Source organism: Betta splendens, chromosome 4 (genome assembly GCF_900634795.4).
Source record: "Betta splendens chromosome 4, fBetSpl5.4, whole genome shotgun sequence".
Lineage (NCBI taxonomy): Eukaryota > Metazoa > Chordata > Actinopteri > Anabantiformes > Osphronemidae > Betta > Betta splendens.
This window is the reverse complement of record NC_040884.2, coordinates 5,119,611-5,146,431: the sequence shown is the minus strand read 5'-3', so window position 1 is coordinate 5,146,431 and position 26,821 is coordinate 5,119,611. Positions and strand designations below refer to the sequence as shown.

Below are 26,821 nucleotides of genomic sequence, written 5' to 3'. Positions count from 1 at the left end.
CGGAGCCGCGCCGTCGTACCTGAGCAGCTGAGGCCGTCGGCCGTCCTCCTGAAGCCGCGGCCGCAGCGCGTCACGCAGCGGTACGAGCCGATGGTGTTCTCGCAGTCCTGGCCGTCGTGGCACGCGCCGCCGCCCAGCGAGCACTCGTCGAGATCTGCGAGAGGAGATGGAGACGGTCGGCGACGGCGTCGCACCGTGTGTGAGGTCTGACGACCTGTCTGTGAGCTCGTACCCTGGCAGGTCCTGCCGTCGGCCGAGATGCTGAGGCCTCCGGGGCAGGAGCAGTAGTAGGTGCCCATGGTGTTGTGACAGGCGTGGGAGCAGGGGGTCCCCACCTCACACTCGTTCTCATCTGCAGACAGTTTAAAAGGACATAAACACGGTTCAAACAATTGGAACAGAAGCAGATCATGAGACTGACTGCAGCAAACACCACCTGCGCAGAAGGGCCCAGCCGCCACCAACGCGAATCCCTGAGGACACTGGTTGCTGCGGTCGCCTGGAATTACAATTCCACTGGTTAAAGATTCTATTTGTTGTGTGATTCTACTTTCCCCACTCCAGCATCCTCACCCTTGGCGATGGCAGCGTGGAGGCTGTACTCCAGCGCCTCCTCCAGGGGGCGATAGTGGGCGCGGATGGCCGTGGCCTGCAGCGTCTCCACCAGGTAGGGCATCTTGCCCCTGGCCGGCTCGTAGGCGATGCTGTGGTTCCAGGAGTACGGCACGCTCTCCCCGTCGATGCTGAACATCCGCGTGGACAGCGCGTACAGCTGGCCCGGGCCCGTCTGGACGTAGTCCTCCGCGTAGTCCTTCAACACAGCAAAGTGTCACGAGTCTGGCCTGCAGTCAAGCAGTCCCCTCCATTACGTGTGCCGGCACCTTGACGCTGATCTCAGCCTGCGACGGCAACTGGAGGACGTGTCCGTTCACCACGATGTCCACCAGCAGAGCTCCGTCTGAGTCCAGGCCTCTGGCGACGTGGCTCATCCTCAGGATCTCACCTAGGATCCAAAGGCTCCGTGCTCTGAGCGTCACTGCTCGTCCGGCACGCAGCTTTCCTCACGACTGTGTGTGTGTGTGTGTGTGTGTGTCGTTACCTGTGGCGAATTCCACCTGCGTCTCTCTCCTGAAGACGCCGCCTGTTAGCGTGAAGCCGTTGGCAGCTGCCCCCACTTCCTGTGCAGTGGTCCAGTAGACGGGGTTCAGGATGGAGACCAGCTTCCTCATTGCAGGACCTTAAATATTCAAAATGAGAGATTCAATTTGTTCCATCGGGAGTTGAAGATTCTAACATTGGAACATTGTCTGGAAACTGACCCAGTGTCCTCGGTACGTTAGAAATAGTTGCCGTGACGACCCTGCCACCGGACGGGCCGTCTGTGATGGTGGCGTTGAGGATGGCGACGCCGAACTCGATGTCATTGATGGTTCCGATGACGCTGCCTCGGGCCTTTTGAGGTCCACCTGACAGAGAGGGGCATCGTTAGGATCCAGGAGACGAGCACGGGCGTGCTTTAAAACCCCGCTTACCGGGACAGGCCTGCGTGCTGCACCGCGACAGCTGGGAGGCGTCGCCTGGACACGGGCGCCCGCCGTTGCTAGGAGACGGGCCGCTACAGCGCCGGACGCGCGTCCTCTCCCCGCCGCCGCAGGAGGCGGAGCACTCTCCCCACGGCTGCCACGGACCCCACTGACCATCAACTGCAGCGACGCAACCCCACGCGTTCAAGCAACTACATCGCAGCCCTGCTTCCTGTGTGCTCGTGACTCGGGCCGAGCGGACTCACCGGGGCAGTCGGCGCCGCCGCATCTCTGGATCTGCGTGTCGGCGCCCGCGCACGCCCTGCCGCCGTTGGCGGGTCTGGGGTCGTCACACGTCCGGTAGCGCCGCATCTGACCTCCGCTGCACGTCCTGCTGCAGCTGCCCCAGCCGCTCCACGGGCCCCAGTTGCCGCTGACTGAAAGGCAGAGGGAGGTGAGCGGCGCCGCGCCCGTCGGGCCGGGCCCGTGTGCCGTGTGTGCGCCACCACTCACTGGGACACGGCTCGCTGTTGCAGAAGTCGACGTGCACGTCGCTGCCCTCGCACTGGCGGCCGCCGTGCTGGGGGGCGGGGCTGGCGCAGAGGCGGGTCCTCTGTCGGGTCCCGCCCCCGCAGGAAACGCCGCAGGCGCCCCAGCTCACCCACGACGACCACATCCCGTCCACTGGGGGTGAGAACGGGTCTGCAGGTTAGCGCCACGCACGTTCACACGTTCTGTTCGTGCTGCTTCAATCCCACAGGCCTCACCGGGACAGAGCCTCTCATTGCACACTTGTGTTTGCGCGTCGGTGCCTTCACACTGGGGTCCATCGAACGCCGGGGGGGGGCTGTTGCAGAGCCGGATTCTGGACTGCATCCCTCTGCCACAGGTCTCGCTGCACGGGCTCCACGGCAGCCAGGAGCCCCAGTCACCTGCCACTGGAAACCGTGGAAACAGAGAGAGGTGAAGGTAGCGGCTCTGATCCAGCTTCGTCCATCAGTGCGTGGCATGAAGCACCCACCAGGGCAGGGTCTCACGCTGCACATGACGGCCTCCACTGCTTTGCCCTCACAGGGCCTGCCGCCGTGCTGCGCCGGGGGGTTGCTGCAGGTCCGGGTCCTGGTTCTGTTGCCCTGACCACAGCTACGCGAGCACTCCTCCCACAGCGACCACTCTGACCAGTGGCCGTCCACTGGACAGGGCTTTCCCTGACACCGGCGCGTCTCTGCGTCCGACCCGGCGCAGTGGCGCCCCCCGTTGGCGGGTAGAGGGTTGCTGCACTGCCTCAGCCTCTTCTGGGACCCGGCGCCGCAGGACGGGCTGCAGGAGCTCCACTCGGACCACTCCGAGAAGCCCCCGTGAACTGGAAACAGAAACACAGAAACACGCCTCAGCCTCTGGGACGGTTTCCAGCTTTAAACACAAAGTACGTCACGCCCACCTCGCACTGTGAGCGCGACCCCGACCAGAACCGAGCCGAGCAGGTTCCTGGCCACGCATTCGTACTCCGCCGTGTCCTCCCTCTGAGCGCTGCTGACCCGCAGGGAGCCGTTGGACAGGGTGGAGAAGCGCTCGGAGCCCGGCAGCGCCCCCCCCTGGCGGGACCACTCTACGACGGGGGTGGGTTCACCCTCGGCCCGGCAGTTGAGGACCACGGTGGTGCCGGCGTCCACCACCGTATCCACTGGCTCCACTACGATGCTGGGTGCACCTGGAAGAGGAGGGCGGTGCATTAAACAGCTCAGTTTGACTTCCTTCAGTAAAGATTCACAGCAGACACGCACTCTGCAGGGTGAGCGTCACACTCCTCTCCACCACTCCAGCATCATTAGTGGCCACACACACGTAGCTGCCTGCATCCTCAGCCTGTGTGAAACAGATGGGAAACACAGCTCGTAACGTGACCTTTCTTATTCCTGCATGAAGCCTGTAATGAAGGAAACGTTACCACGGTGCCATAAATGGCCAGAGAGCTGTTGTCCAGCACTCGGATTCGGTTGCTGCTCTGGATATTTATTCCATTTTTGCTCCACTGGACGGTTGGTAGGGGGTCCCCCCGAACCTCACAGTGGAGGACGGCGTTGCCCCCCAAAGGCTCCGTGTGCTTGGAGTGAAGGTCCCCATCGATGATGGGAGGCTCTGGAGAAGATCAGATAGATTGATAGACATTTAGCCTGACTTTACTAACTGAAATGTAATCAGTGAGGTTTTACCTTTAACGTAGACAAAGCCCACGGACTTGATGGTTCCTACGCTGTTCGCTGCCTCGCAGGAGTACGTGCCAGAGTCTTCTCTGCTCACTCGCTCTATAACCAGTTCACTGTAGCCGCTCGTAGGATCATGAGGAACTACAGGCGCGATGACACATTTAACGAGGTGGAACAGACAACGGCTCATGCTTCTCATCACCAGCGGCCTCACCCTGGATGACGGTGTTCTTCAGGGCCCAGGTGATCCTGGGCGGAGGGACGCCGGCGGCGCCGCAGGCCAGCGCGAGGCGCTCCCCCCGGTTGAGCGCCACGTCGCTGAGCAGCTCCGTGAAGACGGGGTGCGTGTGAACGGTCAGGGTCGTGGTCCGGCTGTCCCGACCCACGGCGTTGACGGCGACGCAGGCGTAAGCGCCCGAATCCACGGGCTGGTGGAGGAGGGAGGGAGCGAGTGAGTCCAGCACCGGTCTGGTAAAAATACCGGTGGATGAATGATACGAGACCCGGTCGGTTCTGATCACCTGAGCAACGTCTATGGCCAGTTCCCCAGAGGGCAGGATGGTGTACTCCCCTGTGCTCTCATCTATGGGGTTCCCGTCCTTCTCCCAGGTCAGCGTTGGCTGAGGGACCCCCTCCACCGCACACAGCAGCTGCACCGGACTGTTCTCCACCACCGTCACCTCCTGCTCTCCGCCTCGGATGGAGGGAGGGGCTGCAGACGTCATAACGAGTGAACAGGGAGGAACGACCACACCCCGATGGCGCTATCGACAGAAGGGCTGGACTTACTCTGCACGGTCAGCCCCATCTCCAGGCTGGCGGCGCCGGCCGCGTTGGCGGCGGTGCACGCGTAGCGCCCGGCGTCGCCCGGCTGCACGAAGGCGATCTGCAGCGAGCCGGCGCTCAGCACCCGCAGGCGCAGCGACTCCCCGAGCGGCTGGCCGTCTTTGTGCCACGTGACCGCGGGCGCAGGGGAGCCGCCCGCCTGGCACTGCAGCGTCACAGACGAGTCCAGGGGCGCCACGTACGTCCTGGAGTCAGAGCTGATGGCGGGAGGCACTGCAGAGAGAGATCAGCGCCGAGAGATCGCACCGGTCCAGATGCAGATGACCTGCAACGGCCACCGCTGCGCGACGCGTGCCACCCACCTTGTACTCGGAGCTTGGTTTTCCCCAGTGCGGTGCCGGCTGGGTTCTGAGCCACACATATGTACGTCCCAGAGTCCAGAACAGAGGCTCGGGAGACTTGCAGGCTCCCGTTGGGCAAAACGGTGAAACGTCCAGCTGGAGCAGTGTAAAAGACGTCACAACCGACTCATCTGCTAACACTCCAGTGCATTCAATGGGAGCTTGATCTACCTGTGGTGGGTATGTTGATGCCCTCCCTCTGCCAGCTGATGGTGGGTCTGGGGGAACCTGTGGCTCTGCAGGGCAGCGTGACGGGGTTATTCAGGATGACGTCCATGGTGGATGGATGCGACTGGATCACTGGGAGCTCTGAGGAGAATAAAAGCAGAAAATAAAAGAACGCATTGCACTGGACTCTACTGTAACTGACTTGTCCTGGGCTCCTACCGTGAACTGTGAGCTGTACGTGGCGGCGGGTGGAGCCTGCAGCATTCTGGGCCGTGCAGGTGTAGCGCCCGGCGTGACTGAGCTCAGCGGAGGGGATCTGGACAGAACCTACGCACAGACACAACAAATCAACCTCAACAACAACAACAACACACAGTGGCTGGTGTGTCAGCGCTCACGCCCCCGACCTGTGGTCAGGATGCTGTATCCCACGCCTTCCGGGAGCAACTCCACTAACTCCACGCCGTCCTTGCTCCAGGCGATGGCGGGCTCCGGGACGCCGGACGCCGTACACGCGAGGACCACGGGGGACATTCTGGTGACAATCAGCTCCGTGGGCTCATCCGCGATAGACGGAGGCACTGGGTGGAGGAGAGAACAGACATGTAACAACATGACGGAGCGTTGAGTTCAGAGAGACGACGACACGTACCGTGAACAGTGAGGTTAATGGACCTGGAGTCTTCTCCCGCCTCGTTAGTGACCACACACTGATACAGCGCCGTGTCCTCCACCGTGGGCGCGATAACGACCAAGGAGCCTGAGGAGAGTAATCTGGCAGCAAAGATGAGGAACTAAGCTCATATCCAGATGTTGTACAATTTATATGAAGAGATGTGAGCAAATTTAAATATTAACAGTAGTGTGAGTTTTCGGAATCTTGAATGAGGAAACAGAGGAAGAAAACCTGGAGCAACCTGTACATATTCTGGTTCTGGTCAGTGTTGATGACTCGGCCGTGTCTCATCCAGCGGACGGAGGGTTTGGGAATGCCGCTGGCTTCACAGGGCAGCGTGGTCGGAACGTTGACGGTGACCGTCACGTTGGTGTTGCCGTCGGCGATGGAGGGAGGGACTAGAGGACGGGAAGCGGGGGTCAGACGCCGCGGCTGCGTGCGACTCAGACTGTGTGACGCGACTCACTGCTCACCGTCCACCTGCAGGTCCACTCCCCTGTGCTGAGTCCCTGCCTGGTTGGCCGCCGTGCACAGGTAGCGGCCGGTGTCGCTCACCTGAGCGGAGCGGAGGCGCAGCGACCCGTCCTCGGCCAACGAGTACCTGCACGCGTTGGGCCAAAGCATGAGAACGACACAACCAGCGACGGCGTGGGTGACGCGCGATGCTTCGCCTCACCTGGGGTTGTTTCCCGTCAGCACCGCACCCTGCTTCCTCCAGGTCACACGAGGCGGCGGCACGCCACTCGCCACGCACTCCAGCACCGCTGACTGGTGGACGCGCACCGACACCAGCTGGGGGCCGTCTTTGATGGTCGGAGCCACTGAGGGAACGGGTGAAGTTTAATTAATTGCAACACGTGCACACACACACACACACACACACACACACACACACACACACACACACACACACACACACACACACACACACACACACACCGTTGACGGAGAGGTTGAACTGCCGCGTGGTCCTGCCGGCCACGTTCGCCGCCACGCAGGTGTATTGGGCCGCGTCGCTCAGCTCAGCCATGTTGATCTGCAGGTAGCGCCCGGCGGACAGGACGCGGACGCGCGCAGAGGCCTTTTTTAAAATAAAACACAAGACGTGAGAACGCAGTGAGGAGCGGGTGCAGCAGCCGTCTGGGCGGTTTCTAACCTGCAGCGGCTGAGCGCCTTTGAGCCAGGTCAGCGTTGGAGGAGGCACGGCGTCGGACCTGCACTCCAGCGTCACCTGTCTGCTCTGCAGCACGGACACGTCCTGTGGAGCGTTCTCCCCCGCGATATTAGGCGGCACTGTCACCGCAAAGACACAAACACACGCTTCAATCGGACTCTGGCGACGCACAATCATAGTGTATAACTAAACGTAACCCACCGTGCACTCGCACCAGGAACTGCTTGTCGTCCTCTCCTGCCGGGCTGACGGCCAGGCAGCTGTACCTGCCCGCGTCCTCCACCTGCGCACAAGCAGCAACACGGCCACACGTACAGTAAATGCTAAATCAATTAGGAAGCGTCTCTCCACCCACTCGGGACCTCTCCACTAACTTGTGCCGCGGCCACGTGGAGCGCCTCCCCCCCCCGCAGGACGCGCAGGCCGCCTGTCTGCGGCAGCGGGCGTCCGTCCTTCAGCCAGGACAGGGCGGGAGCAGGGACCCCCGAGGCCTCGCACCGCAGCTCCAGGGCGTGGTTAACCACCACAGACACCTCCGCTGGCACGCCTGAGCCCCGGATGTGCGGAGGATCTGAGAAAGACACGCAAACCGGTGAAACCAAGCCAGTTCCAGGATCTACAGCTGCAGCCCGGCTCCGCCTTCGCTCACCCAACACTTGGAGCTTGAAGTGGCGACTCGCGCGGCCCGCCGTGTTTTCAGCCAGGCAGGTGTAGCGTCCGGTGTCATTGACGCGGGTCCGGGAGATCCGCACGGTGGCGTTGGTGTTGAGGAACGTGAGGCGCTGGTCAGGATGGAGAAGCGCTCCGTCCCGGAGCCAGGACACCGCGGGGGGCGGCGTCCCGTGAGCCACGCACTGCAGAGACGCCGCGTTCCCGCTGACTGCGCTCACGTCCTCCGTGCCCCCGGCTCCGTCCACACTGGGAGGGACTGAGGGGCGTAAAGAGACTCGGCTGATGGCAGCTCACTACAACGGGATCTGATGGAGGATGCCTCCTGCCGTCACGCTCACCGTGCACCTGCAGGTTGTAATGCCTGCTGTCCACTCCTGCCCTGTTTGAGGCGACGCAGGTGTAGGTGGCGCCGTCGGACACCTGGGCTCGCGTAATCCTGAAAACCACAAATGGGACAATTTCAATGCCAGAAGCAAAGCGCGTTAATGCTTTCACGGCTGAACAAACACCACAGCGCGTGCAGTATCAGAGGCGAGCTGGCCGCTGACCTACCGAAGCACCTGCCCTGCAGACAGCAGCCGTACGTGGGAGGACACGGGCAGAGGGAGGCCGTTCCTCAGCCAGTTCAGCTGGGGAGGAGGCGAACCCGCAGCCGCACACTCCATGCTGACGGAGCTGTCCAGAACCGCGGTCACCTCCTCCGCCGTCTCACTGGCGCCGTCTATGACTGGAGGCACTGCGGGAGCCAACGGACACGGAGCTCAGCAGCAGAAGAACTCATCCGACCTTTGATAACCAGCCGTCGTCTGCCTTTGGATGAATGAGGCCTGTCGTAAACCCACCGTACACATTTAGGGTGAACATCCTGTCCTCCTCTCCCGCCGCGTTGGTGGCCACGCAGGTGTACTTCCCACCGTCGCTGGTGTGGGCTCCAGTCACGGTGAGCGTGCTTCCGTCCGGACTCACCCTGAAGGCGGGGAAAGCGGGGCGCCGTTAGAACCTCCACCTCCAGCTCTCTGACCTGTATTTGGAGGCAGCGCTGCTTCACCTGAGACCCGCGTTCAAAGGGTCGATGGCCTCGCCGTCCTTTAGCCACCGGATGGTCGGCGTCGGGGTTCCCTGAGCGCGACAGAGCAGCTGGATGCTCTCGTTCAGCAGCACTCCCATCTCACTGGGCAGCTCAGATCCAGAGATGCTGGGAGGAACTGGGAGGAAAAGCGCTGTTGGCTGCAATCCAGCTGACATTTGATAAATTAACACAGAAGCTACAATAGAACGATGGAAACACCACTATATACTTTGTATGGTGAGGCGGTAGCTCTTGTGGGCTGTGCCCTCCGTGTTGGAAGCCACGCATGTGTAAGTGCCGCTGTCAGAAAGCTGCGAGCGTGCGATCTGAAGCTTGCTGCCTCCTGAGAAGATGTGCATCTCCAGTGACTCCGAGGTCTCTGCAGAAATATTAAACATTTGGCATGAAGTGGAGCTGTAGATGTAATGCAACACATCGAATCTTAAACTAGGAGGCGCACCCAGCGGTCGTCCGTTCTTCAACCATGTAAGACTAGGAGGAGGGATGCCTGCAGCATCACAGGCAAAGGTCACCGGGTTACTGATGGTTTCCACTACATTCTCCTCCACTGGACCATCAATACTGGGAGGTACTGTTAGAGAGAGAGAGAGAGAGAGAGAGAGAGAGACAGACAGAGAGAGAGAGAGAGCGAGAGAGAGACTTTTCAGAATTTCAAATGACTCTTATGTTTAGAGTATTTTCATATAGAGCAACTTTACCAAAAACATTCAGGTGGAAGTTCTTGTCCACCTGACCAGCAACATTAGTGGCCTTGCAGACATATTGTCCAGTGTCAGACACCTGAAGAGCAGAGCAGAGATATGAGGATGCAAACAAAACAGGAGGCAAGGTTGTTTCATTGGCCGTATTTGAGGCCTTGGCAGCTGCTGTGATCAAAGGAAGATGAAAAAGGCCGCGTTCCTCCAGCTCCCACCTCTGAGCCGTTAATCTCAAGCATGTGTCCCTTGGCCAGGATGCGCAGGTTGGCCGACTCGGTCACCACCCTGCCGTTCTTGTACCAGGTGATGGTGGGAGGAGGAACAGCGCTGGACTCGCACTTCAGAGTCGCTGATTTCCCTAAAAGGACATTCACCACCACAGGAGAGTCTCCACCACTGCCTCTGATACTGGGAGGAACTGGGAGAGGAAGAGGGAACCAGTTAGTAGACTGTGTAAAACCACAGAGTGCAGTACAAACACTGCGTGTAGACTGACCCAACACAGACAGGTAAATGTATTTGTAGGCCTCCCCCGCCGCATTCATGGCCACACACGTGTACTTTCCCCCATCGGATACTTTGGCTTTCAGGATCTGTAACGTTCGACCCCCTGAAGGTAGAGAGGGCACAGACACGTTCACAGTCACTAATCAGGCACATCTGCTTCACGGTTTGATTGGGACCTCTTCAAATCTCCAGAATGCTTGTAGTACCTGGCATGATGAGTGCACTGGGGTTGCCCTGAATCGGACCCCTGTCATTCAACCAGCTCAGGGTCGGAGGAGGGAACCCGGTGGCTTCACACGAGAGCGACACAAAGTTGTTCACCACAACTGTCACGTTCACAGGACTCGGCCCGATGACGGTGGGAGGAACTAAACACAAGGACAATGTAGACCATCATTCAAAATAGCAAGCAGGGTTTTCAGCTAACTCCTAGTACAGCTATGTAAAAGCTATGATTCTGTGTTTTATGCTACGATTCTGAAGATCTGCCTGCGACGCACCGTGAACATTGAGATTAAAGGCCTTCTCTGCGCTTCCAGCGACATTATCAGCCACACACACATAGCGGCCGGTGTCAGAGACCTGAGCAGCCATCACCTGGAAGATGGAGGGAAGGAACCCACCCAAGGAAGCATTTAGGCAACAATTTCTGCCACAAGCTACATTTCAGACAGAACAATAAGGTCGATGGTAGTATTTCACTTCTGCTTCCTGGCTCCTACCTGAAGTGCTCTCCCATTGGCCAGGACTCTAAGCAGCCTATCAGAGACGACCGGTTGGCTGTCCTTGAACCAGGTGACCTTGGGGGCGGGGCTTCCATCCACATGACAGTCCAGCTGGGTAGTTTTGTTGAGCAGGACCGTGACCTCATCGGGCACGTCGCTGTCCGTTCCTCGTATGGTGGGAGGCACTGGTGCAGAGCACAAAGACACAACATGAGACCGTCTCATTCTCCCCACGCTGCCGAACCGACTGCTGCTTAGCTGCACTTACATAACACTCTAACGACATACTGAATGGAGTCTTCTCCTGCTTCGTTGACAGCCACGCATGTGTATCTGCCCGCGTCTTCAACGTGCACCCTGGGAATCTGCAACACTCGTCCACCTGAGAATAAAAAACACAACTTGACTATGTAGAAGACTTGCTGTCTTCGCTTCTCTTTTCTTTCGCTTCGTCTGCGTTTCTCACCAGGCAGGATCAGAACTTTGTCGGAAGCGGTCAGCGCCTGTCCGTCTTTGTACCAGGTGAGCGTCGGAGGAGGGACGGCATTGGTCTCGCAGTACAGAGAGATGGGATTGTTGAGGATCACGTCCCGAACTTCTCCTCCGAAGCCGGAGGGAGAGGAGCCACCAGCTCCAGCAGGTCTGTTGAAATTAGGTGGAACTGAAGAAGAGGACAAAACCATTAGCGCTACCAATATCAATGACATATTTTAAAGTGTGGTGGGAAACATGGCTCAGAGTGCTGCTCTACTACAGCTCACACTGCTCAAATCCAAGGAATTTCAAAAAAGCACTTTTCTACAGTTATTGACGATGCATTGGCGCCACTCAACCCAGTTCACCTTGTATATTTACATCAAAGTCCTTCTCATCCTCCCCCGCTACGTTAGTGGCCACGCAGGTGTAGCGCCCGGTGTCGGACACCTGAGCATGTTTGATCTGAACGATTCGACCGCCGGCCGTGATGGACACGCGGCCGTCCGCCTGCAGGACCTGCCGAGGAGGCGGAGACAGAGGTGGGGGGGGTGTTTTTACGCACGTCAGCCTCGCTCAGAGGGGGCGAAGGCGGATCCTCACCTGTCCGTCCTTGTACCACTGCAGCGCTGGCGTGGGAAAGGCCTCCGCCGAGCACTCCAGCGTCAGGCTGCTGTTGACCTTGATCTTGACCTCTTTGGGGGCCAATCCTTCCCCCACGATATCATTCTTATTAATCTGCGGGGGAACTGGAGAAGAACGTATGTCTCACTTCACATTTATATTTCAAGAGATCTTTTAGAAAGCATTATCTCACCATAAACCTTGACCTCATAGTGCTTCAGAGTCTCGCCAGCTTCGTTCGTAGCCACGCACGTGTATTTCCCAGCATCCTCCTCTTTGGCATTGAGGATCTGCAGAGTTCGCCCACCTGTGAAATCAGTGGGGGGTAAATGAGCGTGTTCAGTTCTGCTCGGACGTCGTCCCGTGGGCTTTCGGACCTGGCAGCACGCGGCTGTTGCGGCTGGACACGAAGGCGGCGCCGTCTTTGAGCCAGGTGACGAGCGCGGGCGGGTAGGACTGCACCTCGCACACCAGCGAGGTGGGGCTGCTCAGGGTCACCGTCACCTCCTCCGCGGAGCTGTCAGGACCCGAGCCAGCGATGGTGGGAGACACTGGCAGACAGAAACAGCCACCCATCACAAACTGTCAACAAAATACTGGGACATTTTAACCCAACATGAGCGGATTTGTACCCAGGACGTTGAGGTTGAAGTGCCGGCTGCGATCTCCTGCACTGTTGGAGGCCAGGCAGCCGTACCTGCCCGTGTCCGAGACCTGAGCATCGGAGATGTGCAGGAAACGGCCGTGAGACTGGACTCGGTGGCGCCGGTCGGGAGCCAGCAGCTGTCCATCCTTCAGCCACCGGATCTCTGGGACAGGGTGACCTGGATGGGCCGAGCGCAGCCATCAGAGAGAGAACCGGTCCATGTGTGTAGATGTGAACCGGACCTACCTGACGCCTCACAGCTGAGGGTGATGTTGTGTTGCTCCCTGACCTTTGAGTCCACCACAGTTCCCTCGTCCACAATGCTCGGTGGAACTGTCAGAAAAGACAAGAATTTAGTCAAATGGTTCACTCGCCTTTTGACTGTCTTCAGGTTTATAATACAGTAAATACACACTATACATTTGTACACAGTAACGCCGGAGCTGCCATTTTTTACCGAGGACATTGAGCTCGAAGTTCTTCTGTTCCTCTCCAGCGCTGTTAGACACAACGCAGGTGTACTTCCCAGCATCTTCTACCACAGCATGCATCAGACGCAAGACACGTCCTCCTGGGAGTAAAACAACCAAAATACACGAAGAGGTGATGTGGAAAAGCATATCTAAACAGACACAGTGGGAACTCTTACTGTAAAGAAAATAACACATTAGAGACTAAACACAATTTTCATTAAACCAAAGCTGCTGAAGTTATGATATTTATGTCCGATATGTGAAAAAACAGGGAACAAATTTGACTATATTTTCTCACCGGAGAGGACGCGCACTGCGCTGCTGGCTTTGATCGGCCGGCCGTCCTTCAACCAGGCGACGGACGGGAGAGGAACGCCGGAGGCCTCGCAGCTGAGAGCTACTGGGTTCTTCACCACAACACTCACGTTGTCTGGCATCAGGACCTGACCAATGATACTTGGCGGTACTGAAACGGAGTTGCACAGTCAGTAAATGTTGGACCTTGAGGTTTCAGCAGACAATCATGTAGCAGTTGCCACATTCGTACCGTGGACGCTGACGTCGTGCGTGCTGTCCGCCTGCCCGGCCACGTTAGCAGCGATGCAGCTGTAGCGCCCCGTGTCCGACACCTTTGCGTCTTGGATCTGCAGCAGCCGCCCCTCGTTCAGGACCTTGGCGCCGTGCAGTCCGCTGACAGGCCTCCCGTCCTTCAACCACGTGACCGCCGGCCGCGGCACGCCCTCCGCCGCGCAGCGCAGCGTCACGTCCGCGCCCCTCGTCACCGTGACGACGCCGGCGTCGCCCTCGCTGCGTCTGATGGAAGGGCGGACTGAAGTGAGAACGTCAGGTAAGTTGCTGCGCGTGCTCCCTCAAGTGCAGCCATTGAAGCGGATAGCGACATCCTGCAGGGAGTCTGGTGTACAGTACCATAAACCTGCAGACTGTAAGCCCTGGACGCCGCGCCCGCTTCGCTGGAGGCCGTGCAGGTGTACGATGCCGCGTCGCTCCTCTCGGCGCTGGAGATTTGCAGCTGGCGGCCGCCGGACAAAACTCTGACCCGCTGGTCTGATTTGAGCTCAGAACCTGGGAAGGAGACGCACAGGAGACGTGTCGCCCACGCGGCCTCCTATCCAGCACAGTCCTTAGGCTTGCGGGACTTACCGTCCTTCCTCCAGGCGAGGCTGGGAGGCGGGATGCCACTGGATTCACACAGCAGAGTGATGAGGTTTCCCTCCGTCACCGTGAAGGGGGACACCTCCTCGGCTCCACGGATACTGGGAGTCACTGTAATAATGAGAGGAAACCAAAGATACGGTGCTCACATCTTAAAACCCAGCATAAAAGAATACACAAAGTCACCGAACTCACCCCAAACATTGAGGTTAAAGTTCTTTTCTGTCTTGCCGGCCACGTTGGTGGCTTCACAGGTGTATCTGCCCGAATCCTGGACTTGGGCGCTGTCGATCTGACAGACAGATTCACGGACATTGGGTTACGGTAACAGCACATAAATCCACAGAGAGCGGCGTGGATGCACGGCCGTACCCTTAGGAGGCTTCCGTCAGCTTTAACAGTCAGACCCGGCTTCCTGAAGACGGGGCGGCCATCTTTGCGCCAGGACAGCGCCGGCGGAGGGATGGCGTCGCTCTGGCAGTGCAGCTCCACCGCTCGGCCGAGCATCACCGTGGCGTTCGCCTCCTCCCCCTTGATGTTGGGCGGCACTGCGGCGGATTATATCACCGCGAGCACAGGGTGAGAACAGAGATGGACCAGCTGGACATTCATTCAACAACAATCAGGTCACTGTAGCTTCATTTCCCAGAAGATTATTAAACCCCATCTCCAGGGAAATTGTTGCCATGCGGTCAAATTTTACAAAAGAATGTTTCTGTTCCCTTCAGCGCGTCCACACAATCCAAAATGGACGTTGTTTGAAGTCGTTGGATTCGGTTCAAGTGCTGGACGTGATGGGAAAAGATGAAGCCCAATGATGGTTGACAGTGTCTCTATTGTAACACAGCCCTAAATATAACATTGATTTCAATAAATCACAGCATTACGGTTAATGGACAGAGCAGAACACAAAGACAGACACAGGAAGCTGCAGAAGGATGGGAACTCGCAACAAATCTGCCTTCATTTCTCTGGACAAGCTCCTTTTGATCATTGTGTGCAAATGCATTTCTCTTGATGTCTGACTGAACAGACACAATGGGACCAACAAACATACAGGGATGATGTTATTAACTTTGTCTAAATGACTAGGTTTACAGAGATGCTAACGACAAGTCTCACGTCGGCTACGTTGCCATGTTTGGCCCGTTTGGCTGCGCTCCACGACTCACCGTAAACCTTCAGGTCGTAGTCTCGGTGCTGTTCCCCTCCAGCATTGACGGCCACGCAGGTGTACCTGCCCGTGTCACTGACCTGGGCGCTGTTCAGCGCCAGCAAGCGGCCGCCAGACGACACCTGAGAGGCAGAGCGTGTAGGAGCTCAGCGGAGGTTCAAAATAAAAGCATCTGATATCTTTGTTCTAACTGACTTCATCTCACCTGCACGCCAGGCGAAACGCTGGCCACAGGGCTGCCGTTTTTCAGCCACGTGAGGCTGGGCGGCGGAACGCCGGTGGCCTCGCACGGCAGCCGGGCAGCCTCGTTCACCACCACGGTGACAGTCCCGCCTCGGCTGGAGATGACGGGGGGCGCTGCAAAAAAACGTCCATGCATCACAGCAGTCCGGACGGATGAGGCTTGCTGTGTGAAGGTAAGGCCAGTCTCACCGAACACCTGCAGGCTGTGGGTCATCTCCGCTACGCCGGCCAGGTTGACTGCTACGCATCGGTACATCCCGCTGTCTGACAGCTGAGCCCGTTCAATCTCCAGAACCTGGCCGCGCTTCAGCATCGTCACTCCGGCCGCGCTGGTCAGAGGTCGGCCGTCTTTGTACCACGTGATCGCTGAACGCGAGAAAAAAAAAAACAAATGAAGAACTTTAAGAATTAAACCCAGATGTCCCAGATGTTTTCCAGATGTTATTCTTCAAGGTCTATTTTGACCTTTTTAAAGTGATCTATCACAAGAGACATGAAGACACTGAGAAACAAGTGATATCTGAAGCTGACTGCAGGGAGTCATCTGAGATTTTTCCGTGATGGTTAAACACAATCGAGGCCAAGTCCAACTCAGCAGCGAGAGGAAACGACGCCCTGCAGCAGGAGCGCACAGCAGGACGGAGGGCGACGCTCTCTCACCAGGCAACGGGCTGCCCGAGGCCTCGCACTCAAGCTCAGTGGAAAAGCCTGACAGGATGGTCTGGTTGATGATCTGGCCAGAGTGGGGGATGCTGGGAGGCTCTGAGGGACACACGCAGTATCACACACAAGGAAAAGTAATTATGCGATGACGTTCCCTCACCCTGAGAGATGGAAGATTTATGACAGAGACCAGGGACAGGGAACTACCGTGGACACTGAGCTGAATGTGCAGTTGAGCTTCACCAGCTGCGTTGGTAGCCAGACAGGTGTATTTCCCAGAATCCTGCAGTGCTGCCTCTGTGACCTTTAGTGTTCTGCCCGCAGCCTCCAGCTATGACCAACACGCCGGACACAGGCATATTATAATATTCTTGAATTTTTTTAATGAAAGACATGCACAAATTTTGCTTCCTTCCACAGCATTTTATCATTGCATTAACACTCCACCTTAAGGTGCTCCTGCGTCGTGTCGACAGGCCGACCGGCTTTAAGCCATGTGATGCTGGGAGGAGGCACGCCGCTGGAGACGCAGTCCAGACTAACGGACCTGTGGAGAACCACTGAACGTTCCGCAGACCCAGTGGTGCGGATGGAAGGAGGAACTGGCCATAAAGAGGAGAAATCATGATTATTTCTTCTAAGCAGCTAGAGTAGAGAACAGTGCACTAATAAAAATATAAACCTTACCATGCACAACCACATTGAAGGTCCTCTGGTGGTCTCCTGCTTCATTGGTGGCCACACAATGGAACCGAGCCGTGTCCGAGACCTGAGCTCGGGCCACGATGAGGCGCCGACCGTTAGCAGCGACCCGGAGCCCTTCGCCCTGTCTGACTGGCCTTCCGCCCTTATACCAGCTGTAACACATCATTGCCTCCACCTTAGTATGAGCACGGCACACTGAGCACGTGTGTCTGTGGACGGGATCTCACGTGATGACAGGTGCAGGCGTTCCAGTGGCCTGACACTCCAGCTCCAGAGGGTTGTTGATGATCACTGTGCTGTCTGTCACATCATCAGCTCCATCAATGAAAGGAGGAACTGGAAATCACAGCAACACATTTTAGTCTTGTCAATTGTTTTTTAACTTTCCATAATTATATTCCTTTATAATACTAATAATAATATTCTGCTATTTGATTCAAGTCCGATGTGCAGAAGAAGCAGGTGGTGCGTTCACGTGGAGTGTGCCATCAGCAGCCTTCACACACACTGATAGCATTAGCACAGTCCCTGTGTGAGTCAGCATTAGCTTGGCATGAGTTGTCATGGCCGAGTGGTTAAGGCGATGGACTAGAAATCCATTGGGGTCTCCCCGCGCAGGTTCGAATCCTGCTGACAACGGAGCCACATTTTCCTGTCTGACACTGAGTGTTAGAGATCACAGGTTGTACTGCTGCCAAACACAAGCCCCGGCCAGTTAAACCAAGGGGTTTCCTGGTGTAGTTTCACTCTCTGGCACATTTAAAACATGTATGTGAGTATTTTTTTATTACCTAAAACCCTGACATCATATTTGATCTCCTTCTCCCCGGCGATGCTCGTAGCCACACAGACGTAGCGTCCCGAGTCGGACACTGCGGCTGAGACGATTTGGACTTTTCTCCCCTGCTCGAGCACACGGATGCTGTCACCGTCACGCACAGGGACCCCGTCCTTCAGCCAGGTGAGGGAGGGGGGGGGGTGTCCGCCGGCCTCACACTCCAGGATCAGGGGCTTACTCAGGATAACCTTCCTCTCTGAGGGTCCGTCACCCCCGGTGATGGTCGGAGGCACTGGGGGGAAAGAAGCCAATCTGAATTATTATTATGCTTTAACTTAAGGCATGTACTGTATATGAAGCCCTGTGGCAGGTCCTTACAGTAAACATCCAGCTCGTAGCTCTTCTCAGCGCTTCCCGCCACACTGGTCACTCTGCAGGTGTAGCGCCCGGCGTCCGACGCCTGAGCCAGAGGGATCTTCAGGGAGCGGCCCCGCTCCACGTACTGGGCCTGTCGGCTGGACAGGAGCACCTCTCCGTTCCGGGACCAAGTGATGGTGGGAGGCGGCACCCCACGCGCCTCACATTCCAGCGTGACCACAGTGTCCTGCAGGGCAGCGACCTCCGTCGTCACGTTACCACCTTTAATGGAGGGAGGCACTGGAACACAACACGGCATCTATGCAGTCAGCTTCTGAGTTTCATCGCTATCATCGTCCGCTAAGGATTGGTCTGAAACACTCACCATAGACGCTGAGCTTGAAGTCCTTGGACTGTTTTCCAGCTGCATTCGTCACACTACACTGGTAGCGGGCCTGGTCCCCAAGACGAGCACTTTTTATCCTCAGGATCTGACCTCTGCTGACGACCTCCAGATTAGGATCACCCAGAAACACCAACCTGTTAGGAAACAATAGAAGCGTGGTTTATCCAGGATTTGGTTTGAAGCCTGGATGCATGAAGCCGTTTGCACTCACTTGCTGTCCTTGTACCACTGTATTGTGGGAAAGGGAGCTCCTTGCACCATGCACTCCAGAGTGATCTCCTGTTTGAGAATGGCTGAAACGTCTGGAGGAAGAGCTGATCCTTCAATAGTTGGTGGAACTGTGGCACAAGGGCACAAAATGACTCCTCTGGGAATTATTTACAACAAAGAAGAAGAGTCCACACGTCCGTCTGCTTTCAAAGTTCTAATGCTTTCTTGCATTACTATCCCTGCAATTCTTAAAACTGCCATAAGTCACTGTTGGCCATCGTTACTCACCGAGCACATCCAAATAGACGCCCTTTTCTCTGCTACCAGCGACATTGATGGCTTTGCAGCTGTAGCTGCCTGCATCTCCTGTGGCTGCCTTCAGTATTCTCAAGGTTTTCCCCATTTCCAGAATCTGGATGCTGTTACTGGGCGAAATCTGTCAAGAGTGTTGCTCAGAGCTAAAAACATTTGTCTTCTGGTGTCAGCTCATCACCATTCATCAGGTCAGTGTGTTCACCTACCAGAGACCCGTCTTTGTACCAGGTGATAACGGGGGTCGGGCTTCCTGTCACGTCACACACCAGGTTGGTGGCCCGGCTCAGGACCACAGACACGTTGCCTTGTGTTTCACTGTCACGGAACTCTGGGGGCACTGTTCAGGTGTCAGAGACAATTGTTTCACAAAACACTGCACAAGTTCGGTGACATGTCAGCAAATGATCGCCCACCGTTGACTTTGAGCTGGTACTTCTTCTCAGTGGACCCCGCGTCGTTGGCCGCCGTGCAGGAATACTCCCCGCTGTCCAGAGGCGACAGGGAGGCCAGAATGAGCAGCGTGCCGTCCTCCAGGATGGACACGCCGGGCTCGTTCCCCGTCAGCTCCTGGCCGTTACGCAGCCACCGGATCACTGGCTTGGGAAGACCTGAGGGAGGTGTATACTGAAACCGTCAACCATCCGGTTTAGAGTGAATTAATGTAACTGCCAAGTTAGGTGCAAAGTAGTAGAAGACCTTTTGCAGGGCAGGGGAAAGCAATGCGCTGGTTTGCAACTCTCTCCTGCAGAGGACTATTGAAGGGAGGCTCCAGGACCTCAACCACAGGGGGCACTGGACGCACACACACACACACAAAATAGAATCACACATCTGCATTCGATACATGTTGTACTGATTTCCACCCGTCCATCCATCATCTAACCCCCTCATCCTTCCAGGGGTCGAGTGTGTGGAGGCAGGAGCACCAGGAGGGAACCCAGGTCCTTCTTGCCGTAACCAACACACCCAATTTTCATTTAAACTCACGCTCATAACTTTAGCATGTCTGTTTGGCAACATTTCATGTTAGCATAATAATCACTGTGCACAGATGTGAAGTAAAAGCACGGTAACCTCGCACTAGCAGCTGAACTCGAGCCTGGTTTCGGCCTGCGGCGCTGGTGGCCGTGCATGTGTAGGCTCCTTCGTCGTCCAGGGTCACGCTTCTAAAAGCCAGGCTGCCGTCGGCCGAGACTGGGTAGTGTCTCTCATCCTTGGCCCATGTTATTGTCGGTTCTGGGACCCCTCTGGCCACACAGGGGAGCTCCACAGAGTGGCCCAGCTGCACCTTCATCACCCTGGGACCAGCTTGTATACTGGGAGGAACTGCAGGAGAGACAGGAATGAAGATTGAACACATCTTGACTCCAACTCTCTGTTACTATCTGTGACCTTCTGAACCCACCCAAAACACTCAGCTCCGTCGATTGTGTGAGGTTGCCAGCAATGTTGGAGGCCACGCACACATACAGTCCGTTGTCGGAGACTCTGCTCTTGGAGATCTTCATAGAACCTGAGGGAAGCTGAGTGTGCCTGGGACGGATGAGCATAAACATGATCAAACAGCAGCCGACCACAGCGTTGAGCAAACCCAGCGAATCTGCTGCAGTAAATGCCTCGGTTAATACCATAAACACGGGTTCCAGTAATTCTTACTAATCTGCCATCAACCACAATTACAGCTGCTGAGGCAGGCACACAGTAGGTGGAACAGATCACAGAGGGTTAATTACGCAGTCATACTAAAAACCACAAGCTAAACCCTGAGGTTATTAATTCTTAGGTCCACAAACACAAAGCTCAGCACAGAGTCCTCCCAATGTTAGGACTCCTGTCCAGATACTGTAATATCATATGACAAACGTATGTGTGAAGACGTTCCATCTGAGCTCGTGTTTGTGGTGCATCTACCTGGGAGAGAAAGGGGAGATGAGCTGCTTCTCTTTGGCCCAGCTGATGGTGGGAGGTGGGACACTGTGGACCTCACAAGGCAAAATGGCGTCCTCGCCCTCGATCACGGACATCCTCCTTGGCTCTGCTCCAGCACCAACACTGGACCTAGGTCGGACTACACACGCGCAAGTTCAGGAAGTAAACTTCAGCTCTCGCTGAAGCAAGAAGCTACTGGAATCAAACGGTCAGGTTTTACCATAGACAGTGAGCTGGACCTTCCTGGAGGCGTAGCCGGCCGCATTGCTAGCTGTGCAGACGAACTCTCCAGTCTCGTTTCCAGAAGGCGAAAGGATGAGGAGGCTGCTGTCAGGATCCAGAGAGAACACGGGACCGCCCAAGTACAGTAGCTCCCCACTCTACAAAACAAACCACGGCATGGAGTCTACCTTCACGTTCACCAGTGGTGTCCAGGAGAGCGTGAAGCCCACAGAGGACGTGTGTGTTTTGCATGTATGAAGCCAACGTCCGTGCAGACCTTGGTCCAGGCGATGTCAGGCGCCGGTACTCCACCGGCGCGGCACGGCAGAGAGATGGGAGTTCCCTCGATGGTGCTGAACACCTGAGGGCCGTGCTGGATGGTGGGGATAACTGTATAAATAACAAGGCATGAGTGAGTCAGTGTGATTGGGTTTGAGTGCGTGTGAACGAGCGTGTAGCTGAGTCCGTGCTCGTACCGTGCACGCTCACAGTGGTGGTGTGGTTGGTGGCCCCGACCACGTTCTCGGCCAGACACGTGTAGTCGCCCGCGTCGTCCAGACCCACCCTCTCAATGTGCAAGCTGCCGTCCCGCCGCACCGTCACGTACTGGTCCGAGGTCACCTGAGAAGCGAAAGGTCAGAATCGTCTGAGCGGCCGGCGCCGCGCGTGCGAACGGCGCGCGTCCCCCGCGTCCTCACCAGGCCGTAGTCGTGGAGCCACTGTCTGTGGGGCAGCGGGTTGCCGGCCAGCAGCACGCAGGGCAGCGTCAGCGGCTGGGCCTCCACCACGCTGAGCACGCCGGGACTCACCGCTATGACGGGGGAGACTGGAGAAAGCACCAGAGCCAGAGTTCAGCGCTCAGGGAGAGCAGGAGAGTGCAAAACCAGCTTCGTTTTCATTCTGTCCCAAACATTTGAATAGGAGACGGACCCACAAAGTTCCATCCCAGCATGTTGAAACACTATTCACTATTACACACTATTAATATAAATTAATTCATATTAAACTGACTATTAAAAAAGCATACACATAATTTAGCTAATTTAAATGTCTAACAGATTTAGTTTTTAGCTTTATTTAGATTTCTTTTCTGATGTTTTGTTATACACAGCTCCCTCTTCCCTCACAGACGCATAGTTACACACAACACAAACAGAAAAGCAGAAGGCACAAAGAGCAGCTGTGGTGAAATCACAGGCACGCGTACTGGGTGTGTGTCTTTGGCAGGGAACTGGGGCAGTGGGGCATACTGGTCTGGGCGGGTCTGTGCTTTCTGACCTTTGGCCCACATTTAAGAGCTCAGTGTGTGACCGGTGTTAAGACGTGGCGGTTAACAAGGCACACGTGTCCAACAACTCCCTGAAACCCACACATGGAGCTGGACAGAACCTCTCACACCGTCACAAGTCAGTCATGACTCATTTTGATCCCAGACATCAACAATCGAGCTGCCTTACGGCGTCTTTAAGCCACAATCGCACCCAGAAACCCAGCTTTTGAGCCGCGCGCTGGGCGTTTTGGAGTCGGTCGCTGCTCGTACCCAGTCCAGTCACTGTGATCCTGGCTTGAGTCTGTATCCTGCCGAAGTGGTTGTGGGCCTCGCAGACATAAACGGCCTCATCGTCCACCCACAGGCCTGGAAACAAGAAATATTACACTGTAAAACCAAGAGGACTCGGGTTTATTGTGCGCGCACACATTTATCGTGAGCCTCACTGCTTATGTGCAGGCGCCCTCTGCTCTGTGTGACAGCGCCATGTGTGCGCGGCCGCTGCGACAGAGGCAGCCCGTCCTCCCTTCTCCAGGACACCTGGGGCTCAGGGTGACCCCGTGCTCGGCACAGCAGGGTCACGTTGGAGCCGACGTCGGCCGCCACGTCGGGCGGCTCCTGGGTGAACGTGGGAGCAGCTGACAGAGACAGGGAGGGAGTGGGTTGAGGATACAAGCCCGACACATTCATGAGAAACTGTTAAAAATAAACCAGACCTGTTCTGACCTGGGTCTGGAAAAGGAGGCGCCAATGCAGCCTTTGTGTTTATCAGATTTAGGCCTCCAAATACAATCACCAACTCTCTCAGTGGTTTTTATGCGTCATTACCTATTGATCTATTTAAATGACATTTTATTTTATTTTAAGCCAAAGCTGATGCTGCTCTCACCTCCTACATCCAGGGAAACCCTCCCTGACGACGTGCCGGCGGCATTGACAGCCAGGCAGGTGTAGTCGCCAGCATCGGCATGAAGCGTCTCTTTGATGGTTAGCGTCCCTTCCAACACGTCCACATCCAGCAGGGATGATGAATGCAGCTTGGCCCCACCTAGAGTTCACAGCGAGCGCAAATGCAGTAAATGACAGTTTGTGCGTGTGGGTGAACTTTCGCCCTCCTTGTCGCCTTGTACCTTTGTACCACCAGATCTCTGGTTTGGGAGCTCCAGATGCTGAGCAGGTCATCACTGTGGTTTCTCCAATGCCGGTAAGAATCTGACTTAGCGCCACAGTCACGACAGGAGATTCTAGAAATCCACAGAGCATGTCAGTCACATATGTGGAAATGAATTATTTACTTTGATTATGGATTTAGTACGCGTCTTGTTTATGGGTTCTGCCACCCACCGACGTAGGTGAGGACGGCGGTCATCGCGTGCGTTCCCGCCTGGTTGCTGGCCAAACAGCCGTACACGCCTCCATCCTTCTTGGCTGCGTTTCTTATGACCAGGGTGCCATCGGGCGTCATCCTGTGTCTGAACAAGCAAGTGATGGACGGGAATGGGAATGGGATGGGAAGTGATGAAACACACAGTGTGAAAATCTGTTTTGAGGATGTGTGACAATTACTGTTAAATACTGATCATGATTACATGTGCTTTTGTCACATTAGTTGTATTTACCTGCCGGACGCTACAATGAAGATGTCGTTGTGGGTCCAGACCAGGCGCGGTGCAGGGTAACCACTGGCTGAGCACCTGATTCTTACTTCATCTCCTGTCAAAAAGGTTTTATTCCGAGGCTCCACTGAAACCCTGGGAACCTCTGGAAGGAAGGAGCATTGATAAAACACCAATAAATCACTTTGGTCTGATTCACTCATTCAGCCAAAAGATGAAAGAATTGGTAGAGGAATACATGGTAGCTATGGCAACGATGATATTTCAGACCCATGCAAGAACACTAAATGAAACAGGATCAGCCACACAACGCAACAGAGCATTAACTTTTATTGTCACTGTAGCAGGAAGAGTGACAGCTATTACTACTCCTAATAAACTTTAACAACTTATAATGATTCAGACTTATTTCCTCTTTATTGGCAAAACAGGAAGGAATTTTGAATCCACATCCAGAGAAGCCGAAGACACTGAAGGAACTTTCCAACTGACTCATGATATTTAACTCATCCTTTTATGGGGGATGTTTTTTAATTTCATTTCCACAGCTGGAATCGTCTCCTATGACCTTTCGAACATATGGAAAAATTTATGTGAGAACTACAGTAATTTGCCAGAGAGACAGATCACTTCCAAAACATCAAAATTCGAATGTGCACCATCACCAGATGCTGTCGATAAATTTACAGGCAGCACTTTTGATGCATTACAACATTGTCATGATACAAATTGAACTTTCTCAACCTGCTGTCAAACGTTCTGTCTGCCAGAACATGCGTTTCTCTGTTCTTTGTGTTGCAGCTCAGAGAGGCTCCCTCATACTATAATTTGTGGCCACAGCTCCCTGAGGGGGTCAGGGACACCTCTGCCTACGAGGCCGTAAAGCCACATTCCTAAAGCCACAGCACCAACCTCAATACAACATAAAGAAGCCATCTTCTCACTTTCTCACTCATCTACAGGCACAATGTCCTTATTTTCATCCCAATTCACACAAATGTTGGTAAAACAATGTGCTGCATTTTTAGTTTTGGAAACTCTGGGTCAGTGTTCTGTCAAAGTACTGGTTGAAAGATGTCAACAGACTGGACTCACTTCAAAGTGAGACTAATGACTAGGACAGGGTCCACCGGGCGGCGATTAGGAAACCCCCAGGGTTTGCCAACAGCTGTTAGACAGAACAAAAGACTACGTAATGCAAGAGAGCAACACTGAGAAACTGGTTGAAGATAAATAAGATCAGATGTGATGACAAAATAAGAGGGAATGAACAAAAATGGTAAAAACTGTGTCAACTGTGCAGCTTATCAATAAATTAATTAACCTTAATTAAGAGTAGTTTATGTTCCAAGTGAAAATCCCAGTGGATTATTTAAGATGAATTCGCCTCAAGCAAAAAGCCAAAGTGGAGGTTAAGTGGAGCAATTTGTTTTGAATCCAAACCTGGCACGATATGCACAAAGGGGAATTCAGCCTCATTAGGCAGAATGTGGAGTTAGAACTGACGTCTCACGGTTGTTCAACACTAAATACTGAGATGTTTCTGTGTCCATGTACTGTAGCTGTTATAGCTCAACAGGTTCTGGCTCGGCCCATGAGCTTTTACCGCCCGCGGGCCGTGCTGCTCGCCAGAGAGGGCTCCAGGTTCTGTGTCAGGGAAGTGAACACGACTATGAGCTGTCCAGAAACCAACACTGCCTGCGAGTCTGCCATAAATCACTGTCACACTTCCCACAATGCATCAGGGTGATTTACAGGGAGCAACAGTAAGCACAGCCGGGTTCACGGTCTCACCTTGCACGCTCAGGTGGACCCTCCCCGCAGCAGCGCCGCCTTCGTTCGCAGCCACGCACTCGTACCAGCCCGCCTGCTCCGGGCTCAGCGCCGACAGCTGCAGCGAGCGGTCGGCGAGGACGCGCACGCGTGGGTCCAGGCGCGCGTCCACGCCCCCTCTCAGCCAGGTGAGATTGAAGGCGACGGTGCTGGCGACGCGGCAGGTGAGGACGGCGCGGGCGCCCGGGGCGGCGGTCACGTTGGCGTCGGCGGTGACGGCCGGCGGCGGCTCTGCGGGAGGAGGGCGGTGCGTTAGCGACAGCGCCCGCGAGAGAAGCTAAAAGGCTACACAGAATCGGGAAACACAGGTTTTCACTTTCTTTTAAAAATTCAAGTTGGAGCCGTTTCTGCATGGGATCCACAGCAGCAAGAGGTCCGCATGTCTGTGGATGTGTAAACGTTGGAGCAGAACATGCTGCACAATTTCACTCATGGTATTTTATCAAATAATGTGTGAGCGATTGTATAAACATCACACAAAGGATTGGAGGCAATCTTTCAAATTGCCTGCGCCCCTGAAAGTCCCTGTTACACATTCCTGACTGACAGACAAGGCTCGTTAAGCACAGCAATGGAAGGATGTTCACAATGGAGTCGTGGCACAGGGTTCAGTAAACACAGTAGTAGTGGCCACTGCCATGAGGCAACAATGGTTTCTATTGTTTCAGCATGTTGTGTTCCTCTGGTCCAGTTCTGGTTCTGGTCCAGTAACACGTTCATACCTGACACATCCAGGAACGTGCGAGCTCTTCCTGTCCCAGCGCTGCTGATCGCAATGCACTCGTAGTAGCCCTCATCCTTCAGCGTGACCTGGGATATTTCCCACGATGCATTGTGAGATTCGCTGGAATGAACAGAGTCACATATTGGAAGCGGGGCCTTTCTTGACTTGACTCTTAACTCACTAGGTGAGGCCTGGCTGTCACTCACCTGAACAGCTGGTCCACCCCAAGCTGTCTCCCATCCCTGCTGAAGCGCAGGGTGAAGGGGATCAGGCTCTCTACCTGGCAGCTGACGGCCCCTCTCTGGAGGTAATAACCATTAGTCTGTGCTGCCATCAGCACCTTGGGGGCATCTGTGATA

The 26,821-nt window shown here is 55.4% G+C and overlaps 1 protein-coding gene and 1 non-coding gene across 3 annotated transcripts in view; one reads left to right on the top strand and one right to left on the bottom strand.

Annotated features, from left to right (window-relative positions):
* hmcn1 (hemicentin 1) overlaps positions 1-26,821 on the bottom strand; it is a 42,377-nt gene that overhangs the window by 3,454 nt on the left and 12,102 nt on the right. For both annotated transcript variants that reach the window (XM_041070402.2, XM_041070403.2), the window contains exons 9-99: positions 26,669-26,813; positions 26,461-26,582; positions 25,700-25,969; positions 23,909-24,050; positions 23,634-23,761; positions 23,420-23,533; positions 23,179-23,337; positions 22,736-22,927; positions 22,560-22,655; positions 21,718-21,845; positions 21,496-21,640; positions 21,297-21,409; positions 21,018-21,177; positions 20,780-20,936; positions 20,274-20,401; positions 19,943-20,194; positions 19,565-19,660; positions 19,282-19,476; positions 19,075-19,205; positions 18,842-18,989; positions 18,555-18,681; positions 18,323-18,477; positions 17,959-18,237; positions 17,594-17,872; positions 17,030-17,138; positions 16,785-16,954; positions 16,545-16,699; positions 16,305-16,428; positions 16,095-16,196; positions 15,624-15,800; positions 15,397-15,548; positions 15,190-15,313; positions 14,390-14,565; positions 14,213-14,309; positions 14,006-14,128; positions 13,772-13,927; positions 13,392-13,673; positions 13,143-13,310; positions 12,829-12,942; positions 12,618-12,704; positions 12,358-12,549; positions 12,103-12,276; positions 11,919-12,032; positions 11,705-11,850; positions 11,470-11,620; positions 11,094-11,288; positions 10,896-11,009; positions 10,625-10,812; positions 10,403-10,499; positions 10,109-10,270; positions 9,892-10,005; positions 9,611-9,813; positions 9,396-9,477; positions 9,137-9,268; positions 8,906-9,055; positions 8,656-8,812; positions 8,450-8,574; positions 8,160-8,343; positions 7,946-8,043; positions 7,585-7,863; positions 7,310-7,506; positions 7,137-7,218; positions 6,918-7,054; positions 6,701-6,842; positions 6,438-6,582; positions 6,235-6,362; positions 6,003-6,159; positions 5,738-5,859; positions 5,493-5,666; positions 5,305-5,412; positions 5,089-5,226; positions 4,879-5,013; positions 4,520-4,789; positions 4,252-4,442; positions 3,945-4,158; positions 3,737-3,871; positions 3,472-3,662; positions 3,308-3,389; positions 2,965-3,234; positions 2,545-2,886; positions 2,291-2,461; positions 2,037-2,207; positions 1,790-1,960; positions 1,533-1,703; positions 1,320-1,466; positions 1,100-1,237; positions 882-1,003; positions 574-811; positions 437-499; positions 233-352; positions 20-154 (exon numbers count right to left, since the gene is read on the bottom strand). In XM_041070402.2, coding sequence (XP_040926336.1) covers positions 20-154; positions 233-352; positions 437-499; positions 574-811; positions 882-1,003; positions 1,100-1,237; positions 1,320-1,466; positions 1,533-1,703; positions 1,790-1,960; positions 2,037-2,207; positions 2,291-2,461; positions 2,545-2,886; positions 2,965-3,234; positions 3,308-3,389; positions 3,472-3,662; positions 3,737-3,871; positions 3,945-4,158; positions 4,252-4,442; positions 4,520-4,789; positions 4,879-5,013; positions 5,089-5,226; positions 5,305-5,412; positions 5,493-5,666; positions 5,738-5,859; positions 6,003-6,159; positions 6,235-6,362; positions 6,438-6,582; positions 6,701-6,842; positions 6,918-7,054; positions 7,137-7,218; positions 7,310-7,506; positions 7,585-7,863; positions 7,946-8,043; positions 8,160-8,343; positions 8,450-8,574; positions 8,656-8,812; positions 8,906-9,055; positions 9,137-9,268; positions 9,396-9,477; positions 9,611-9,813; positions 9,892-10,005; positions 10,109-10,270; positions 10,403-10,499; positions 10,625-10,812; positions 10,896-11,009; positions 11,094-11,288; positions 11,470-11,620; positions 11,705-11,850; positions 11,919-12,032; positions 12,103-12,276; positions 12,358-12,549; positions 12,618-12,704; positions 12,829-12,942; positions 13,143-13,310; positions 13,392-13,673; positions 13,772-13,927; positions 14,006-14,128; positions 14,213-14,309; positions 14,390-14,565; positions 15,190-15,313; positions 15,397-15,548; positions 15,624-15,800; positions 16,095-16,196; positions 16,305-16,428; positions 16,545-16,699; positions 16,785-16,954; positions 17,030-17,138; positions 17,594-17,872; positions 17,959-18,237; positions 18,323-18,477; positions 18,555-18,681; positions 18,842-18,989; positions 19,075-19,205; positions 19,282-19,476; positions 19,565-19,660; positions 19,943-20,194; positions 20,274-20,401; positions 20,780-20,936; positions 21,018-21,177; positions 21,297-21,409; positions 21,496-21,640; positions 21,718-21,845; positions 22,560-22,655; positions 22,736-22,927; positions 23,179-23,337; positions 23,420-23,533; positions 23,634-23,761; positions 23,909-24,050; positions 25,700-25,969; positions 26,461-26,582; positions 26,669-26,813 — 14,241 coding nt within the window. The remainder of the gene's footprint in view (positions 1-19; positions 155-232; positions 353-436; positions 500-573; positions 812-881; positions 1,004-1,099; positions 1,238-1,319; positions 1,467-1,532; positions 1,704-1,789; positions 1,961-2,036; positions 2,208-2,290; positions 2,462-2,544; positions 2,887-2,964; positions 3,235-3,307; positions 3,390-3,471; positions 3,663-3,736; positions 3,872-3,944; positions 4,159-4,251; positions 4,443-4,519; positions 4,790-4,878; positions 5,014-5,088; positions 5,227-5,304; positions 5,413-5,492; positions 5,667-5,737; positions 5,860-6,002; positions 6,160-6,234; positions 6,363-6,437; positions 6,583-6,700; positions 6,843-6,917; positions 7,055-7,136; positions 7,219-7,309; positions 7,507-7,584; positions 7,864-7,945; positions 8,044-8,159; positions 8,344-8,449; positions 8,575-8,655; positions 8,813-8,905; positions 9,056-9,136; positions 9,269-9,395; positions 9,478-9,610; positions 9,814-9,891; positions 10,006-10,108; positions 10,271-10,402; positions 10,500-10,624; positions 10,813-10,895; positions 11,010-11,093; positions 11,289-11,469; positions 11,621-11,704; positions 11,851-11,918; positions 12,033-12,102; positions 12,277-12,357; positions 12,550-12,617; positions 12,705-12,828; positions 12,943-13,142; positions 13,311-13,391; positions 13,674-13,771; positions 13,928-14,005; positions 14,129-14,212; positions 14,310-14,389; positions 14,566-15,189; positions 15,314-15,396; positions 15,549-15,623; positions 15,801-16,094; positions 16,197-16,304; positions 16,429-16,544; positions 16,700-16,784; positions 16,955-17,029; positions 17,139-17,593; positions 17,873-17,958; positions 18,238-18,322; positions 18,478-18,554; positions 18,682-18,841; positions 18,990-19,074; positions 19,206-19,281; positions 19,477-19,564; positions 19,661-19,942; positions 20,195-20,273; positions 20,402-20,779; positions 20,937-21,017; positions 21,178-21,296; positions 21,410-21,495; positions 21,641-21,717; positions 21,846-22,559; positions 22,656-22,735; positions 22,928-23,178; positions 23,338-23,419; positions 23,534-23,633; positions 23,762-23,908; positions 24,051-25,699; positions 25,970-26,460; positions 26,583-26,668; positions 26,814-26,821) is intronic.
* On the top strand, positions 17,360-17,441 carry trnas-aga (transfer RNA serine (anticodon AGA)). The gene has a single exon. It is a non-coding gene; the product is annotated as a tRNA-Ser (tRNA).